Source organism: Coregonus lavaretus (assembly GCF_964263955.1).
Source record: "Coregonus lavaretus genome assembly, chromosome: 21".
NCBI classification, from domain to species: domain Eukaryota; kingdom Metazoa; phylum Chordata; class Actinopteri; order Salmoniformes; family Salmonidae; genus Coregonus; species Coregonus lavaretus.
Genome location: NC_140008.1, coordinates 22,373,404 through 22,394,164, shown reverse-complemented (window position 1 = coordinate 22,394,164; position 20,761 = coordinate 22,373,404). Strand labels below are relative to the sequence as shown.

At 42.9% G+C, this 20,761-nt stretch overlaps 1 protein-coding gene across 1 annotated transcript in view; it reads left to right on the top strand.

Annotated features, from left to right (window-relative positions):
- Positions 1 to 20,761, top strand: part of agbl4 (AGBL carboxypeptidase 4) — a gene marked incomplete at both ends in the record, with an annotated part of 483,778 nt that overhangs the window by 222,750 nt on the left and 240,267 nt on the right. The window contains one exon of the mRNA XM_084186220.1: positions 13,609 to 13,703. Coding sequence (XP_084042346.1) covers positions 13,609 to 13,703 — 95 coding nt within the window. The remainder of the gene's footprint in view (positions 1 to 13,608; positions 13,704 to 20,761) is intronic.

Sequence of the window (20,761 nt, the reverse complement as noted above, 5' to 3'; positions counted from 1 at the left end):
GTAAATTTCCCTTAGGCCTAAATGTACAATCTGTAGTTTCATTTCTGGTATAGAAAGAAACTATTGATCTGGTAGGACAGAGGAAGAGGGTTTTTGCATGAGCTAAAAGTGATCCTCTATTGTTTTCACATTATAGTCTATTTCCACTTGTGTCAGTACATTCTATGAATTTTATATGGTTTGCACAGTTTAGTCCACTCCTGTTCTTCTTTTCTGTTTTTTAGCCCAAAGTAGTGTTTAGATGCAACTTTGCTTATTTAAGGACTTGCGCCTGGAAAATACCCCCAATTAGTGGGGGAATAATAGTAATGAAACCGTTTAATTACATTAACATAATGCCTTCTAACAATCATTATGTCCACCAAGTCATGATAATAAAGCAATTACTTTTTCTAACTTTTTTATTTATTTAAAATGTTAACCCCTTTATTACAGTCTTGTCCCATCGCTGCCACTCCCGTACAGACTCGGGAGAGGCGAAGGTCGAGAGCCATGCGTCCTCCGAAAAACAACCCAACCGCACTGCTTCTTGACACAATGCCCGCTTAACCCGGAAGCCAGCCGCACCATTGTGTCGGAGGAAACACTGTACACCTGGCGACCGTGTCAGTGTGCACTGCGCCCAGCCCGCCACAGGAGTCGCTAGTGCGCGATGGGACAAAACATCCCTGCCGGCCAAACCCTCCCCTAACCTGGACAACGCTGGGCCAATTGTGCGCCGCCCCATGGGTCTCCCGGTCGCGGCCGGCTGCGACAGAGCCTAGACTCGAACCAGGATCTCTAGTGGCACAGCTAGCGCTGCGATGCAGTGCCTTATACCACTGCGCCACTTGGGAGGCCCAGCAATTACTTTTTTGTGAGCGCAATTAGCCTCACACCTTTTTGATGCTATAATTTCAACACATACAGTACATGTAGATGGATATTTTCAGTGACTTGGCCTGTGGAGAAGTTGGACGTAGAGAGAGGTTGTCAGAGAACAGCCAGTCAGTTTAAAGATGTTATGGTGTAGTGACATTCAAGAGACAAATTGGTTTTTCTGTTTGCGTGAATATTTGTGTTGTTTTGCACACTTTTAGGAACAGAGGTGGTTTAAATGGAGAGAATTAGGTGGTGTGAAGGACGGAGGGAGAGAGGGAGGAATGAGAAAGAGGGATTGGTTTTCATGCCTGGTAGTCAGCGGGCCTGTAAATCTCCCAGGAGCGGTCCGGAAGACAGCCGAAAGTTGATAGTCATCCATCACTTCTGACAATTCCAGCGCTCTGGAGTGGCTTGATGGGGGACCCCGAGCAAAATCGCTGCAAGAGTTAGGCCTAGAGAGAACTGCTAGACTAAGCAAATGAACTCTGCCATGTTTAAAGCAGGAGGAACATCAGTTGGCTCTGAATTAGGTTAGCAGGAGACTGGTGTCTGTACAGGCTGTCATTAGTTCTAGCCTGGCCATATGAAGTGAGTGATCCTGTAGGACTAGCAACTCTTCTAAATCATACAGGAGGGAATCGTAGAGGGAAAATGCTTCAGTGGGAGAAAAAAATTAGCCAGGTCTCCTCAAGAGACCAGAGATTGTGCTTAATATTTAGAGCACAGGCATTTCTCTTGCTAAGGTGAATATATTAAAATAATGGGCTGTCAGTATGCATCGCTCTGCTCTTGTGTGGATAGTGGAGAAGGCACATGTTTGACAGGGGAGGGTTGCGTGAGCACAGAGATACAGTACTTTGTGGTGCACGGACATCAATATTCCTCATATTTATCTGGTTGTGGGTTTATCCATCTGAAAATTCAGCAGGAAAGAAATGAAGACCAGGCTAATAAAGAGAGCTGCGTGTTCACAGCATGCACCAAAGCTCACTGTGTCTTATTGCCTGGGAGCTGTCAACACTGTCAATTAAACTGGAGGCAGTGGAGTCTATTCATATCTAAAGGAGTGTGGCAAGCTGACCATGAAAACACACACACACAAACACAATCAATTGAACAAATAAAAAGTATGCATACATAATAACACTGTATATAAGTATCTACTATAGCCTACATATGGCATACATAAAGCTGCAATATGTAACTTTTGGGGCGACCCGACCAAATTCACATAGAAATGTGAGTTAAAGATCTGTCATTCTCATTGAAATCAAGTCTAAGAAGCGGTAGATCGGTTCTATGTGCATTATTTCTATGCTTCCCATTCTTAAGTTTAGTTTTTGCGTCTTACTTTCGGTTTTGTACACCAGCTTCAAACAAGCTGAAAATGCAATATTTTGGGTTATTGAAAATATATTTCACAGCGGTTTAGATGGTACAATGTTTCTCCAAAAAAGTGCTTGTTTTGTCACGTATACTGAAATTACTATTAGAATTTTTGCAACCAATAAATGGCGGAGCAATTTCTACATAAGGCACCTTTAATTACCGGTATATGCAGAATATTAGCAAAGGTCATCGAAATTGTTAAAATGTTTTAAAAACAATTCTAATAAATGCAACAGTTGGACAATGGATGAAATTACTTCAAACTTTTAGAATTATTATAATCCATCAGATATTGACTGAATTATAGCACATACAAATTTTTACTGGCACGGACAAATAATGAATGGAGTTCAGTGATTTTGGTGGAAATTCAGGTATTCCATTTATTCTCAAATTTCACTTATTCATTTTTTAGAATGCACTTATATATAAATGTTCTTATTGTATCAGGTATGCAAAAAAAGTATGTTTTGTGTTCAAATTAAGACAATTATATGTGCTGAATTTGCACAAATACACTGGGTGTATTTACACATATGAATAAATTAACATAAAGGGGAGGAACAGGGATGAAACCACCAAACACTTGCTCTGTTTACCATACCTGTGCTCACCTGTGCTGTCTAGACTGCCTCATTAATTACTGTTGTTGTCACGTTACCTTGCATAATTCAACAAGTGTGCTAATGGCAGGATACCCTCGGATTAAAAATCAACACGCTTGGCTCTAGATTACACCTATCTAAACATACTTTACATTGTTTGCGAGATCAGACATAATATCACTATAATCTGAGTGTTCATTTTCAGAGATTGCTTTCATTTCAGCTCATCTAATTTTTCAACTGCATTAAATTATAAAGAAATTCAATTCCACAAAAAATGAACACCCATCAAAATAAAGTTATCTTTCTTCTCTTTCTTGTGATGTAAGCATTGAGACGGTGCACTAAATCCCTGACGAAGCTTTAGCGTTCTTATTGTTTCAACGGAAAGCCAATGTATCTCACTGAGCCCATCTCAGCCATTACCGGGGTGTGTTTGACAGGTCATTACAAACATTTCCGCGGTCGTAACGTTAACCGGAAAAAACGACAGGCACAAGCCAAGAGTATGAAAAAGTTACAGGAGTAAAATGGAAGCAGTCAATCCAGCGACATTTAAGTGACAAGTGGATTTTTCACCCGTCAAACACAGGAAATAGATGGCTGAAAAAGACAAATCCTCAGCTGGGCGAGGCATGCGCGTTGCTAAGTATATATGCTTGAAAATGCACGCATAGTGCAGTAGCGCAGTCTGTTATACACAGTAATTTAGCAGTTTTATTTTATTATTGCCTCAGCTGTAGAAATGTCCTCAATAGGTTAATGGAATGCTTTTCGAACTCAGAGAGTATTATTGACTCTCTTTGTCTGACCTCCTACATTGTCTGGAGGATATTGCACTTCACTGTCAGTCACTCAAAGGAAAGGCCAATTAAACGTATTTAAATCGTACATTGCCATACAATGGACTACTTCCTGGTTCTCCGGTGGAATAATAGAGACCGATACGAATGTAAATGCCTATCCAAACAAAAGGTCCTGTGGCTGCTTTAAAGGATTGTCACCATTTCCTGCAATCTGATTGCTCTGAAACAATTCTTTTTAATACATATTTTTGGGGGAGGGAGAAGGAAATGAAAAGCTGACATTTAAAGGCTGCCCAGCAGGTCTTCAGATCAATAAGTAGGTATCTGAGACTTCACTACTTTATTTTCCAGAGGACATTTCAAAACAATACAAAACCTCAAAAAACAGCATCTTTTTTTTGTTTTGTCCATATGAGGCTCAGGTGGCGACAGGAAGACAACAGGAGATTCCCGACATTGGAATAGTTTTAACCTGAGGTCAGTGTCTCCTCTACAGGCCGCCATCCTGAGCTGACATTGGCTGCTTGTGAGCAACCTGTCAGGTCTTCCATAGCCAACCCTGTACCTCTGCATCTTGAACTCATGGCCACTTTATGGCCAAGCAGCTTTTCGCAACAAGTGTGATGAAGGGAGGTTAACCACAGGTCATGATTGTGTGGCATTAGACTGGGCTTTCACCACTGGGGCCAATGGAGTAATGCCTTGGGATTGCAGTGATCTGACTGTGTGAATCCACAAAGGCATACTCCACAACACTAAAAGTGTGAAATGAAACCCTTTGCCGTATCTTTAGTTTGTTGGTCTAGTCCTATGTTTTATTGGGAGGGACTGTGGCTGGCGCCCTTGCTTTTCCCCTCTGTATTCCTGTCTGCCGTGGCATCAGGGCTGTGTCAGTCACTGTGAATCTGTTGGCCTGGTTGTGATGCTTTGCCAGCGATCTAGTGATCAAAGCCTGCTGGAGAGGAACAGGTAGGCTGCCATGAAAAATAAGCCTGGGTGTCTGTGATGGCTGAGGGGCTCTCTGCTGTGTACTGTGAGCCAGACAGACACCGCTCCACTAGTTCTACAGTCCAGTCTGTGTTCCACAGAGGGCAATGGGTCACTTCCTGTTCATTCCCTGTATCCTGCTTAGTACCCATGACCCTCTGCTGATTCTCAATGTAAACAAAAGTGTCTACCATTCAACTCTGAATCATGTACCATGATTTCTCAACTTGCACTTCTAGCTAGCTAGTTCACGTTGTTGTTTTTCCCCAGAATTTGTTCCATGGGTAGAGGGATTGCATTGTCCAGATAGGCTACCACCCCATTTAGAATAGTCTCTTTAATATTTCAGTGTTTTTTTCCCAGGATCGATGGGAATCAAAAGACAACATTTGCCCCCGAACCGCGTTTGACATGGAGCTATTTTAGTGTGGAGCCTGCCATGGTCTGGGTTATCTGTGCCTGAGAGCTCTTGAGTGCCGTGTCTCTGTAGAAGTCAGTGGGGAGGTGAGGGCCACACACCCTTTACATGAACTATCCTGCTGCCTGTCTCTGCTGCTTACAGTCAACACATTGGAGCTAGATCAAAACATTCACAAATGTAAGAGATGGTACTCAAAGTAGAATTTCTGGTTTTCTATTAATTTTACATTATTTCACCAGAATGGATACATAGTGGTTACATGGTGCTTGTATGATGTGTGCTGCAGGGTGACACTGAGACACCTGGTTTGGCCTTCACTCTGGCAGTGACTGGACATAGGGGGGTTTGACATGCTTCATTGAGATGACAGCTCAGACAGCCTGGATGTTAATCTGTTCTAACTGTTCTATGTGTAATTACATTTCCAGGACAGCGCTCCCCGCACACGCACATAGGGAGACAGGTGCCCAAATTGGTCCTGGGTGTAGGTAGAGTTATAACGAGAGCACCCAACCACCAGCCTGCGTGCGTGTGATGAGGGGGCTCCAGGCGGCGTGGCCCAGACAAACCATTTAAGATAAAAAGACTCTCCAATTTACCTCCTCACTCGTCCTCACCTCAAACTAATCCCCCAATTTGCCTCCATGATGATGCTGTTGGTAGTGTGCTGACGGTTGCTGGAGAGCCACTGCTCATGGTAGCTAACACAGCTAACACATCCAGAAGTGAGCAGCAGCAGCAGTAGCAGCAGTGTTGGATGTGGAAAGGTGAATGTGTGCATAAGCACAGACAGGAATTCAGGAAAGGAAAGGGAAAGGGGGGGCTAGTGATGACGTGCCATTATAAAGGACAGGGACACATATGAGTTATGATGCCGTGTAGGGTACATGTGAGAGGCTTGGTGTCAGGGAAGTGGACGATGAATGATGAAATTGGAAGCTGAATGATGACCCCTCGGGTGTAGATCTGTCACACTCATGCCACTTCTGTTCCCAGTTAAAGCCCCCATGCAGTCTTTTTAATTACATTTTTAAATCATCACTTTATGTCTAATAAATCACTGTTTGTTATTATTTTTTGAATATAACTTTTTTTTAATCATTTATTTCCCTGAGCCTCCTTGGGCCCCTGAAATGCTCAGTCTGATCGTGTGGGCGTTAGGAAACAAATTTGAATATGAAATTAGATATTTACATACACAGCACAGCCCTGATTAGCTGATAGGATGGTCTAGAGCCCACCCCCTTACCCCTTCAAAAAAAAATAAGCACATGGTATTCAACCTGTCAGTTAGAGCTGGAGTTGGACCCTGAAAGCGACGAACTTCCACAAGTTTGTAGGCTACTTTGTCTGGTCATCAAAACAAAAGTGCATCTTAATTTACTATATCATTGTTGTACAATTTTCAATAGGTCACCAGAAGATGCAGGACCAGAACAGCCTGTTTTTCATGGTGGACCGACCATCCTGGCCTATATCCTGCAGATTATCTACAGGGCAGACTGTGGTATAATCTTCAGTATCATCCCAAAGTCTATTTAATAGTTTTACTAAATAGACATTGTGATGATACTGGAGATTATAACTTATTAAACATTTTCTAATGTGTAAACACTCTTGAATTACACATTTTGGAATGTTTTCTGCTGTTGAAAGTAAATAAAGAAACCAGACTGCAATGAAAGTTTGTTGTCATTCTTCAAATATTATCTCATCAGTTATTTACATAACATAATAAACTGATCATAAACAAGGTTATAATGAAAGTCTGAATCATGGCTTGTAAGTATCTTATCAAGTTATTGTTGTACATGTGTGCAAGCTCTGTAAGGTGTTCCTGTGAGAGGAAAACAGATCATGGTGAAAGTAAGATGGTGTTAGCTAAACATAATCATATAGGAGGTATAGCGCAGTGGTCTAAGGCTGTGCCACTAGAGATCCTGGTTCGAATCCAAGCTCTGTCATAGCCGGCCGCGACCGGGAGACCCATAGGGCGGCGCACAATTGGCCCAGCGTCATCCAGGGTAGGGGAGGGAATGGCCGGCAGGGATGTAGCTCAGTTGGTAGAGCATGGCGTTTGCAACGCCAAGGTTGTGGGTTCGATTCCCACAGGGGGCCAGTATGAAAAATTTAAAAATAATGTATGCACTCACTAACTGTAAGTCGCTCTGGATAAGAGCGTCTGCTAAATTACTAAAATGTAAACAGAGTAGTCATCGATTGTATAAAGTAAAAAAAAACTAGTGGTTGTATTTACATTGTCATCACCAGCTTTCTCCAACACTGACATTACTATACACAACTATAATTTCATCCTGTGACAGGAAAGGTGGAGGAGTTAGTATTTCACACTTATTGGCAGAATCTGTTGTGATATGTGATGGTTGGGGTGAACATCTACCGGAGAATAGATCTCCAAGAGGATAGTTGGTGACGACTGCCCCTACACACACTACAAATGGGTTTTAAAATAGTCATACACTCAATCACAGAGAGACCCGTAGACCCTACCCATTGACAAGTCCTATTAAGCAGTTATAGGGCATGGTTCAACCACTACACTCTCAGAAAAAAAGTAATTTATAGAACTTTTGTCCCCATAACAGAACATTCTTGGATCTATATAGTACTCTTTTTCAGTACATGTAGTGGTTAAACCATGCCCTTTCAAATCAAATCAAATCAAATGTTATATGTCACATGCGCCGAATACAACAGCTTTGACGCTTTGCCTGTTTGATGGTTCATTGGAAGGGCGTAGCGGGATTTCTTGTAAGCGTCCGGATTAATGTCCCATTCCTTGAAAGCGGCAGCTCTAGCCTTTAGCTCAGTGTGGATGTTGCCTGTAATCCATGGCTTCTGGTTGGGATATGTACGTACGGTCACTGTGGGGCCGACATCGTCAATGCACTTATTAATGAAGCCAGTGACTGATGAGGTATACTCCTCAATGCCATCAGATGAATCCCGGAACATATTCCAGTCTGTGCTACCGAAACAGTCCTGTAGCTTAGCATCCACTTCATCGGACCACTTCCGTATTGAGCGCGTCATTGGTACTTCCTGTTTGAGTTTTTGCTTGTAAGCAGGAATCAGCAGGATAGAGTTATGGTCAGATTTGCCAAATGGAGGGTGAGAGAGCTTTGTACGCATCTCTGTGTGTGGAGTAAAGGTTAGTTTTTTTCAGTTTTCCTGCATTAAAGCCCCCGGCCACTGGGAGCGCCGCCTCTGGATGAGCATTTTCTTGTTTGCTTATGGGCTTATACAGTTTGTTGAGTGTGGTCTTAGTGCCAGCATCAGTTTGTGGTGGTAAATAGACAGCTACTAAGAATATTGATGAAAACTCTCTTGGTAAATAGTATGGTCTACAGCTTATAATGAGGTATTCTAACTCAGGCGAACAAAACCTTGAGGCTTCCTTAATATTAGAGATTGCACATCAGCTGTTGTTAACAAAGAGACACACACCACCCCCCCTGATCATACCGGAGGCTGCTGTTCTGTCTTGCCGATGCACGGAAAACCCAGTTAACTGTATATGATCCATGTCCTTGTTCAGCCACGACTCAGTGAAACATAGGATATTAAAGTTTTTAATGTCCCGTTGATAGGATAGTCTTGAACGGCGCTCATCCAGTTTGACAGACTTAGTAGGACTTGTCAATGGACAGGGGAGTGGCTGTATGACCAATAGAATACATGGGTAGTCATTACAGGTATCTGGCCTATAGGAGCTTTGTCAGTTGGTGCTGGGGCTATCTGGGCCGTAGGAACTGAGTGGTGCTGCAGCCTGAGTAGTCATTCACATTTACCAGGAGTTCCGGGATGCCCAGGGAACCCATCCTGGATGGATTTGGGAACTTGTCTGCAGAAAGAAATGGACAGACAAACAAAATATGCCCTGTAATACAACAGAACCACTTTCATATCCATACCATAATTTGCTAGATTGAAACTGAATATTCACTGCCTTACATCTTATTTTCTGTTTATAGAATGTGGTGACATCATTTCGTTTTTATTGGTAAGTGGTAACCCAATCAACAGCTAAAGTTTACTTTTTTATTTGGGGCTATGACAGTCTATTACAAATCAGTCTGACTGTACTTTGACAGTATGTCAATCTGAAGGAAGTATGGTTTGAAGTCACTGAAATGATTCAGAAAGGTATTGGAAAGTGATCAGAAGATCACCAGGCAATAATCTTCTGTGTAGAAAATAACATAATTGACATTGCTTTCAGTGATGTGATGCTCCCCCCCCAGTCTGATTATGCCTGGTCCTGTCCACTCTCTGTTCTAATGAGTCCTGCGCAGCTTGTGTGCATCAGATTCGTGTTCCTGATAGTTTATAGCTCCAACCGTTCAAAAGTTAGAGACATATTTGCAGGAGAAAAACAGAAAGCACTCTGTTTATCACAACCGTATTTAGGCTATCGGAGGTTAGCCCTAGGTTGGGGAGTTAGCTAGTAAGGATACTGACGTGACATACAGTACATTAACATTGCCTTTAGAAAGTATTGTTGTTGTTACAAAGTGGGATTAAAATGGATTTGTCATTTTTTGTGAACGACACAAAATACTCTAACATTTGTAAAAACAAAAGAAAATAAGAAAGAAAAGAAAAATATACTGAAGAAAAATATAAACGCAAGTGTTGGTCCAATGTTTCATGAGCTGAAATAAAAGATACCAGAACTTTTCCATACGCACAAAAAGCTTATTTCTCACAAAATGTTGTGCACAAATTAGTTTACTTCCCTGTTAGTGAGCATTTCTCCTTTGCCAAGATAATCCATCCACCTGACAGGTGTGGGATATCAAGAAGCTGATTAAACGGCATGATCCCGAGTGGCGCAGCGGTCTAAGGCTGTGCCACTAGAGATCCTGGTTCGAATCCAGGCTCTGTCGTAGCCGGCCGCGACCGGGAGACCCATGGGGCGGCACGCAAATGACGCAGCGTCGTCCAGGGTAGGGGAGGGAATGGCCGGCAGGGATGTAGCTCAGTTGATAGAGCATGGCGTTTGCAACGCCAGGGTTGTGGGTTCGATTCCCACAGGGGGTATGAAAAAAAAATAATGTATGCACTAACTGTAAGTTGCTCTGGATAAGAGCATCTGCTAAATGACTCAAATGTAAAATGACGGCCGTGATTGGGAGTCCCATAGGCCAGCGCACAATTGGCCAAGCATTGTCCGGGTTTGGCCGGTGTAGGCCGTCATTGTAAATAAGAATTTGTTCTTAACTGACATTCCTAGTTAAGTAAAAAATAAACGAATTACACAGGTGCAGCTTGTGCTGGGGACAATAAAAGGCCACTTTAAAATGTGCAGTTTTGTAACACAACACAATGCCACAGATGTCTCAAGTTTTGAGGGAGCGTGCAATTGGCATGCTGACTGCAGGAATGTCCACCATTCTGATTGGCTGGGCCTGGTTCCCCAGTGGGTGGGCCTGGCTCCCAAGTGGGTGGCAGGGGTGCCCAGTCATGTGAAATACATAGATTAGGGCCTAATTTATTCATTTCAATTGACTTATTTCCTTATATGAACTATAACTCAGTAAAACCGTTGAAATTGTTGCATGTTGTGTTTATATTTCTGTTCAGTTGCTGGAGTTGCTTACCAAGACGACATGAAAGGTTCCTGAGTGGCCTAGTTCCAGTTTTGACTTAACGGCCTGAAAATCTATGGCAAGACTTGAAAAGGGCTGTCTAGCAATGATCAACAGCCAACTTGACAGAGCTTGAAGAATTATAAAAAGAATAATGTGCAAATACTGTACAATCCATGTGTGCAAAGCTCTTAGAGACTTACCCAGAAAGACTCACAACTGTAATCGCTACCAAAGGTGATTATGTCTGTCTGTCTGTCTGTCTGTATGTCTGTCTGTCTGTCTGTCTGTCTGTCTGTCTGTCTGTCTGTCTGTCTGTCTGTCTGTCTGTCTGTCTGTCTGTCTGTCTGTCTCTCTCTGCCTGCCTGCCTGCCTAATGTGTTGTGTTGGATTTGCCCCAAACATAACGCTTTGTACCCAGGACATAAAGTTAATTTCCTTGCCGCAGTTTTACTTTAGTGCCTTATTGCAAACAGGATGCATGTTTTGGAATATTTGTATTCTGTACAGGCTTCCTTTTTTTCACTCTGTCAATTAGGTTAGTATTGTGGAGTAACTACAATGTTGTTGATCCATCCTCAGTTTTCTCCTATCACAGCAAATAAACTCTGTAACTATTTTAAAGTCACCATTGGCCTCATGTTGAAATCCCTGAGCGGTTTCCTTCCTCTCCGGCAACTGAGTTAGGAAGGACGCCTGTATCTTTGTAGTGACTGGATGTATTGATACACCGTCCAAAGTATATTTAATAACTTGGAAAAACTGCCCTGATCTTTATGGTTGAATCTGTGTTTGAAATTCACTGCTCAACTGAGGGACCTTACATATAGTTGTATGTGTGGGGTACAGAGATGAGGTAGTCATTCAAACATCATGTTAAAAACTATTATTGCACACAGAGTGAGTCCATGCAACTTATTACGTGACTTGTTAAGCAAACCTTTACTTCTGAACTTATTTAGGCTTGCCATAACAAAGGGGTTGAATACTTATTGACTCAAGACATTACAGCTTTTCATTTTTTATAACAAATTCGAAAAACTTGATTCCACTCTGTCAATTAGGCTAGCATTGTGGCGTAACTACAATGTTGTTGACTAAAAGATCTGTCGTAGGCACATTTTTATCATTTTAATAATGATTTAGTCTTGTTATTGTAAAAATATCAAAAACAGCGGGCCATTTTAGTCAACTAAAAGCCCTTTCATTTTAGTCACATTTTAGTCAAGTCACATTTGTATTGCCTCATTAACCTATATTAAACAAACATACATCACAGACATCCATGTGCACAAACATACTGTTCAAATAAACCTATCATTAAAATGATAGACTGATAATTTCTTTGTCAGTGGGCAAACGTACAAAATCATCAGGGGATCAAATACTTTTTTCCCTCACTGTATATAATATGTTTCTAAACGCTTCTACATTATTGTGGATGCTACCATGATTACGAATAATCCTGAATGAATCGTGAATAATGATGAGTGAGAAAGTTACAGACGCACAAATATCATACCCCCCAAAAAATGCTAACCTCCCGTTATTGTAATGGTGAGAGGTTAGCATGTCTTCGGAGTATGATATTTGTGCATCTGTAACTTTCTTACTCATCATTATTCACGATTAATTCAGGTGTTTAGAAACATATAATATATATTTTTTGCGAAATCAGACTAATTGACTGTTCTGATGGAAGACAGTGCAAAGAATCAATCGCTGCCTTACAGCCAGCTACTCCACAATCTCTCTTGCTTTTGGCCGTGCATCACTAGCTACCTCTCCTGTGCATGTCAACATTTTGACCGGGCGGGATAGTAGGAGGGGATATGGAAATCAAAGATGAATTGTCATTGGTCTATTACAATCAGACCACCAGGTGACGTTATGCGGCGGACAAAAACACCTACAGTGCCTTGTCTTAACAGAAGTACAGAGACTGTTGTAGCCTGCCTGCCTTGGTGGAGTACAGAGCTCCATCTTGGAGTTAAAGAAGCTTGACAAATAGATTACAGGCATGAGACACAGCCACTAAATAAGACAATCTGAATTGGTGAAAAAGAAGAAAGAGGACCAATGTAAGTCAGAAAATGAGGATGTATTTGCCTGAGGAAAAGCCGAAAGTAGGGTTGGCAACAGATGTGCAGGGCAGTAAAGTTTAATTGAAATGCCAGCAGCGATGGTCTTATCTCCACGGTACAGGAGCCTGCTGCCAGTCAGAACATCAGTTAAATGTCATTTTACCTAAGTCTGAATCAGCCTGCCACAATCCCTGCTCCTGTGATGGCAATGAGTGAGAGGGAGGGAGGGGGAGGCGGAGGGGGGGTTGTAATAGGATTTCAGTAGCACACAGTTCACTTCCACCACCTGGACTTAGTTGGTAATTTGATATGGTCCATCAATAGGATTCATTTACTGCACAGTGATAATAGTATTGTCATTTTTTATTTTATTTATTATTTATACATTTATTCATCTCTCCCCCTTCATATTTCTTCCCCTGATCCTAATCAGGATCCTGGTGTAGGAGGGGGGTCCCAGTGCATTTCCTGGGAGAGTAGGACATATCCCTCATCTAGTCATGAATGAATGTTTTAAAGCCAAGCTGGCCCCACGGTAGCCTGTCTGTTTCAGCATGATCATCTGCTAGGCCACCGTTTCACCACGCTATCTGTTGACAGATATGTCTTTTCATCTCTACTTTATAATGTGTTGTGCTATCATGCTTTGAAGCACACTTTCTTATCTCTACTCAGGCATAATAATCAGTCATTATGTACGATTGACGGTGGTGTGTTGACATCATGAACTTTCCTCCGTTTCTCATTCATTGCTCCATTTCTGATATTTCACTTTCATAGCATCCCCATTTTGTTGTTCACAAATTCTTCCAATCTAATGGAATGTTCACATTTGTCTTTCAGAGGGTGATTTTCAACATTGTCAACTTCAGCAAGACCAAGAGCCTGTACAGGGATGGCATGTCTCCAGTGGTGAAGTCCACCAGCCGGCCTAAATGGTACAGTCACAGTTTAAAGAAAACAAAAACAAAGAACACTTCACTTCATGCGATACAAGGGACTGTCCTATCTTATGATGAAAGCTTAAACCCAAACATTAACAGATAGCTATATCCAGCAAAACTTGTCCAAACTGTCAGAATCAGAGTAATCTAACAGGTGCATAAAGGGGCTGTTTGATCACACTCAAACACATCTATACCAATGAAGTTGAGGGTAGATTTGTAGATGTTCTATTTGTCCAAAGTACTACTTGCTTGAGGATTATTTACTTGTGCTCTAATTTCTCTGCTACAATCTGTTCAACCTGTATGTCTTTAGTTTTCCAGACGTTAAAAATAGTGTTTGAAGTTGTGAGATTGGAGATCTTGCTAGAGATGTTCTGTTTCCATGACAGCGATGGCCTGGTAGCTAGAGGGACAGTGACAGGGATGCTGATTAGATAATTAGACCTGAGGCGAGAGCAGCTGCACACATAACACTTTGTCGTAGACGTGGACCTACATAGGTTTCATTTTCTCTTGTAACTGAAAACCTGTCCTCTGTGTCACACTGCTATGTGTCAAATGTAAGACCCCTTTAACAGCTATATTAAGTAGTTCCACAGACCTGCTTAGTCATATTTTACCTATTCATCTCTAACTCTCAATGTTACTTTATCTGTGATCATGTATAGTTTTGCAACATTCTTTTAAAATCCATTGATTTGTGGGTCGTTCCACGAAATGAGTGCCTTTTGCGAACTTTTGATTTTTTCAGTAGACGTGCACAAATACAGAATTTTAAAAGCCTTTTATATTAAATGAAGTGCCCTTTAATATATAGACCACATGGACATTCAATGAATCTGATTTTTTTTATATGAATGAAGACTTGCTAAAGTGCCAAAATTCAGCCTTTTGACATGGCCCCTGTGCATCCTTTATGACTTCTAGGAAGATTTTAACCCACTTCAAATCAAATGTTATTGGTCACGTACACATATTTTGCAGATGTTATTGCAGGTGCAGGGAAATGCTTGTGTTTCTAGCTCCAACAGTGCAGTAATACCTAACAATACAAAACAATGCACACAAAAGAAAGGAATTAAGAAATATCAGGATGAGCAATGTCAGGGTCGGGAATATACAGTGAGGGAAAAAAGTATTTGATCCCCTGCTGATTTTGTACGTTTGCCCACTGACAAAGACATGATCAGTCTATAATTTTAATGGTAGGTTTATTTGAACAGTGAGAGACAGAATAAAAACAAAACAAAATCCAGAAAAACGCATGTCAAAAATGTTATAAATTGATTTGAATTTTAATGAGGGAAATAAGTATTTGACCCCTCTGCAAAACATGACTTAGTACTTGGTGGCAAAACCCTTGTTGGCAATCACAGAGGTCAGACGTTTCTTGTAGTTGGCCACCAGGTTTGCACACATCTCAGGAGGGATTTTGTCCAACTCCTCTTTGCAGATCTTCTCCAGGTCATTAAGGTTTCGAGGCTGACGTTTGGAAACTCGAACCTTCAGCTCCCTCCACAGATTTTCTATGGGATTAAGGTCTGAAGACTGGCTAGGCCACTCCAGGACCTTAATGTGCTTCTTCTTGAGCCACTCCTTTGTTGCCTTGGCCGTGTGTTTTGGGTCATTGTCATGCTGGAATACCCATCCACGACCCATTTTCAATGCCCTGGCTGAGGGAAGGAGGTTCTCACCCAAGATTTGACGGTACATGGTCCCGTCCATCGTCCCTTTGATGCGGTGAAGTTGTCCTGTCCCCTTAGCAGAAAAACACCCCCAAAGCATAATGTTTCCACCTCCATGTTTGACGGTGGGGATGGTGTTCTTGGGGTCATAGGCAGCATTCCTCCTCCTCCAAACACGGCGAGTTGAGTTGATGCCAAAGAGCTCGATTTTGGTCTCATCTGACCACAACACTTTCACCCAGTTCTCCTCTGAATCATTCAGATGTTCATTGGCAAACTTCAGACGGGACTGTATATGTGCTTTCTTGAGCAGGGGGACCTTGCGGGCGCTGCAGGATTTCAGTCCTTCACGGCGTAGTGTGTTACCAATTGTTTTCTTGGTGACTATGGTCCCAGCTGCCTTGAGATCATTGACAATATCCTCCCGTGTAGTTCTGGGCTGATTCCTCACCGTTCTCATGATCATTGCAACTCCACGAGGTGAGATCTTGCATGGAGCCCCAGGACGAGGAAGATTGACAGTTATTTTGTGTTTCTTCCATTTGCGAATAATCACACCAACTGTTGTCACCTTCTCACCAAGCTGCTTGGTGATGGTCTTGTAGCCCATTCCAGCCTTGTGTAGGTCTACAATCATGTCCCTGACATCCTTGGAGAGCTCTTTGGTCTTGGCCATGGTAGAGAGTTTGGAATCTGATTGATTGATTGCTTCTGTGGACAGGTGTCTTTTATACAGGTAACAAGCTGAGATTAGGAGCACTCCCTTTAAGAGTGTGCTCCTAATCTCAGCTCATTACCTGTATAAAAGACACCTGGGAGCCAGAAATCTTTCTGTTTGAGAGGGGGTCAAATACTTATTTCCCTCATTAAAATTCAAATCAATTTATAACATTTTTGACATGCATTTTTCTGGATTTTTTGGTTGTTATTCTGTCTCTCACTGTTCAAATAAACCTACCATTAAAATTATAGACTGATCATTTCTTTGTCAGTGGGCAAACGGACAAAATCAGCAGGGGATCAAATACTTTTTTCCCTCACTGTATATTCCCGACCCTGACATTGCTCATCCTGATATTTCTTAATTCCTTTCTTTGAATTTTTTGGATTTGTGTGCATATATATGTATATGATGGTGTGTATAGACATTATGGACAGTATGAATAGAAAATGTGTGTACAGCAGTAGTTATATAAGATGAGCCTTGACTAGAATACAATATATACATATGAAGTGGGTCAAAGCGGGAGCTGGTTCTACTCTTTTTGGCCATTTTCTGGTGTTTTGTGGTGGAAAACTGAGCGGGTCAAGCATATCACATCAACGGTGTTACACGTAGATAGACAGGCTAGAAATGTTTTAACAATTTAAAAAATGTTGTGAAGCATGCATACAATTGCCCCTCCTTGTTGCACACAACAAGCTTCCAATCCCCCTGTCACAAGGGGATTTATGGCTGATTTAAGATGAAGTCGTCAACCCTGTTACTTTATTTGGCACTTAATAGGCACTTACTATAGTCATTTTTTTATTTAACCTCTTGAGATGGGAAAATGTGTTTTATATTAAGTTGAACTTGTGCTCTTTATGACAGAATGTTAAAATTAAACAGTTTATTTTTCTCACCAAGTTATGCTACTCAAAAGGCACCTAATTGGTGGAACAACCCATGTACTGCAGCTGCCTGCTTCTTTGGTATTGATGCTAATTAGAGACTGCTATTGATAAAATGACAGACACCGACATTGCCTTCCTCTTACTGAAGCATTTCGCTTTCGTTGGTAATTTTATGTGATTTTGCTACACAGCAGTCCTGTAAATTGTTCTAAAACCATTATTTGGTCAACAGTTATAGCCTATGCATTATGTTGAACCCTGCCATGAAAGTATCTGCCTGTCCCTGTTTCGCTGTCGGCTGCTGACACTCACTCCCTCTGAGAAGCACAAACATATGACTGTTGCTCAAAATGCTATTACAGTTTTCAAAGCAACTACTGTTGTTCTCGTTACAGAGATGAGTCAGCTTTCTGTGAGTATATGATGTATTTCTCACCTCTTATTTATTATGTTTTTTTTTATGTACCCCCTTTTTCACCCCAATTTCGTGATATCCAATTGCAATCTTGTCTCAACTCTGCAACTCCCCAACGGGCTCGGGAGAGGCGAAGGTCGAGTCATGCATCCTCCGAAACATGACCTGCCAAACCACTCTTCTTAACACCCGCCCGCTTAACCCGGAAGCACCAATATGTCGGAGGAAACACTGTTCAACTGACGACTGAAGTCACCCTGTAGGCTCCTGGCCCGCCACAAGGAGTTGCTACAGCGCGATGAGCCAAGTAAAGCCCTCCCGGCCAAACCCTCCCCTAACCCGGTCGACGTTGGGCCAATTGTGTGCCGCCCTATGGGACTCCTGGTCACGGCCGGTTGTGACACAGCCTGGGATCGAACCCGGTTCTGTAGTGAAGCAGTGCCTAAGACCGCTGCGCCACTCGGGAGGCCTTCACCTCTTAATATTGAGTTCATGGCACCACTTTACAACCGGAGTAAGCTGTAGTTAGTATGGTTTTGATACACCCGTGGAGCCGAGCAGAGTGCTTCTTCTGGCGGCGGACGGCACATTGGAGCCTGACGTGGGCAGCGTTCCAAACCTCCTCAGTGCGCCGGAAACACTCGTCCACCGCAGGAGTGTTGGTCTGGCACAGGGTCCATGGAGCCAGGGCCGGCTGGTACCCCAGGACACATTGGAAGGGAAACTAAGTGAATTCTGGGCAAATTTAGCCCAAGAAAGGAATCGGGCCCACTCCCCCTGTCGGTCCTGGCAGTGACTCCTCAGGAACCTCCCCAGCTCCTGGTTCATCCTCTCCACCTGCCCGTTAGATTGAGGCCGGTACCCGGAAGTGAGGCTGACCATGACCCCCAGCTTCTCCATGAAAGCCTTCCATATACAGTGGGGGAAAAAAGTATTTAGTCAGCCACCAATTGTGCAAGTTCTCCCACTTAAAAAGATGAGAGAGGCCTGTAATTTTCATCGTAGGTACACGTCAACTATGACAGACAAAATGAGAAAATAAAATCCAGAAAATCACATTGTAGGATTTTTAATGAATTTATTTGCAAATGATGGTGGAAAATAAGTATTTGGTCAATAACAAAAGTTTCTCAATACTTTGTTACATACCCTTTGTTGGCAATGACACAGGTCAAACGTTTTCTGTAAGTCTTCACACGGTTTTCACACACTGTTGCTGGTATTTTGGCCCATTCCTCCATGCAGATCTCCTCTAGAGCAGTGATGTTTTGGGGCTGTCGCTGGGCAACACGGACTTTCAACTCCCTCCAAAGATTTTCTATGGGGTTGAGATCTGGAGACTGGCTAGGCCACTCCAGGACCTTGAAATGCTTCTTACGAAGCCACTCCTTCGTTGCCCGGGCGGTGTGTTTGGAATCATTGTCATGCTGAAAGACCCAGCCACGTTTCATCTTCAATGCCCTTGCTGATGGAAGGAGGTTTTCACTCAAAATCTCACGATACATGGCCCCATTCATTCTTTCCTTTACACGGATCAGTCGTCCTGGTCCCTTTGCAGAAAAACAGCCCCAAAGCATGATGTTTCCACCCCCATGCTTCACAGTAGGTATGGTGTTCTTTGGATGCAACTCAGCATTCTTTGTCCTCCAAACACGACGAGTTGAGTTTTTACCAAAAAGTTATATTTTGGTTTCATCTGACCATATGACATTCTCCCAATCCTCTTCTGGATCATCCAAATGCACTCTAGCAAACTTCAGACGGGCCTGGACATGTACTGGCTTAAGCAGGGGGACACGTCTGGCACTGCAGGATTTGAGTCCCTGGCGGTGTAGTGTGTTACTGATGGTAGGCTTTGTTACTTTGGTCCCAGCTCTCTGCAGGTCATTCACTAGGTCCCCCCGTGTGGTTCTGGGATTTTTGCTCACCGTTCTTGTGATCATTTTGACCCCACGGGGTGAGATCTTGCGTGGAACCCCAGATCGAGGGAGATTATCAGTGGTCTTGTATGTCTTCCATTTCCTAATAATTGCTCCCACAGTTGATTTCTTCAAACCAAGCTGCTTACCTATTGCAGATTCAGTCTTCCCAGCCTGGTGCAGGTCTACAATTGTGTTTCTGGTGTCCTTTGACAGCTCTTTGGTCTTGGCCATAGTGGAGTTTGGAGTGTGACTGTTTGAGGTTGTGGACAGGTGTCTTTTATACTGATAACAAGTTCAAACAGGTGCCATTAATACAGGTAACGAGTGGAGGACAGAGGAGCCTCTTAAAGAAGAAGTTACAGGTCTGTAAGAGCCATAAATCTAGCTTGTTTGTAGGTGACCAAATACTTATTTTCCACCATAATTTGCAAATAAATTCATTAAAAATCCTACAATGTGATTTTCTGGATTTCTTTTTCTCAATTTGTCTGTCATAGTTGACGTGTACCTATGATGAAAATTACAGGCCTCTCTCATTTTTTTAAGTGGGAGAACTTGCACAATTGGTGTCTGACTAAATACTTTTTTTCCCCACTGTACGTGATACACGATCGGAGACGATATCCTCCGGAAGGCCATAGTGCCGGAAGACCTGCTGGAACAGTGCCTCAGCGACCTGGAGAGTGGTAGGGAGACCAGAGAGAGGGATGAAACGGCATGATTTTGAGAATCTGTCCACAACCACCAACATGGAGATCAGTGACGAAATCAATGGACAGATGAGACCAGGGACACTGAGGCACGGGAAGGGGAAGGAGTTTTCCTGCTGGAGTGTGCCGGGGAGATTTAGATTGAGTACATACTGAGAGCGGGTATGAGGTGATGTGCTGGGAGGAGGCAAGGGCCTGGTCAATAAAATTCCCAGCGGCACCGGAATCCACTAGAGCTGTAGAAACAATAGATGAGGGACAGCCAGCCAGTGAAATCGATACTAAAAAAGGTTTGGCGGAAAGTGATAGAGTACTCACGCCTAACCCAGGACACGGATGATCACGGGGCCGGCCCTCTGCTCTCGTGGATTCCGTTGAAGCTGGTGCCCCTTCTGGCCGCAATAGGGACAGAGCCCTAACAGCCTCGGTGAGGTGTGTGGCCCCTACCTCCATGGGTTCAGGCTCTGACTCAGAATGGTCAACGAAGGAGGGAGAGAGACGATGGGGATGCCGACACGCCCAAAGTTTTTATCCAGACGGATGGCCATCGCAATGACTGTGTCCAAGGTTAGATTGTCATCTCGGCACACCAACTCCATCTGGACCTCTTCACGCAAACCTCTTCTGAATAGAGGTTTGGACAGTGCCAGCATCCGCTGGATGCTGGCACTGTCCAAAAGGTTAGTGCGTACTCCGCCGT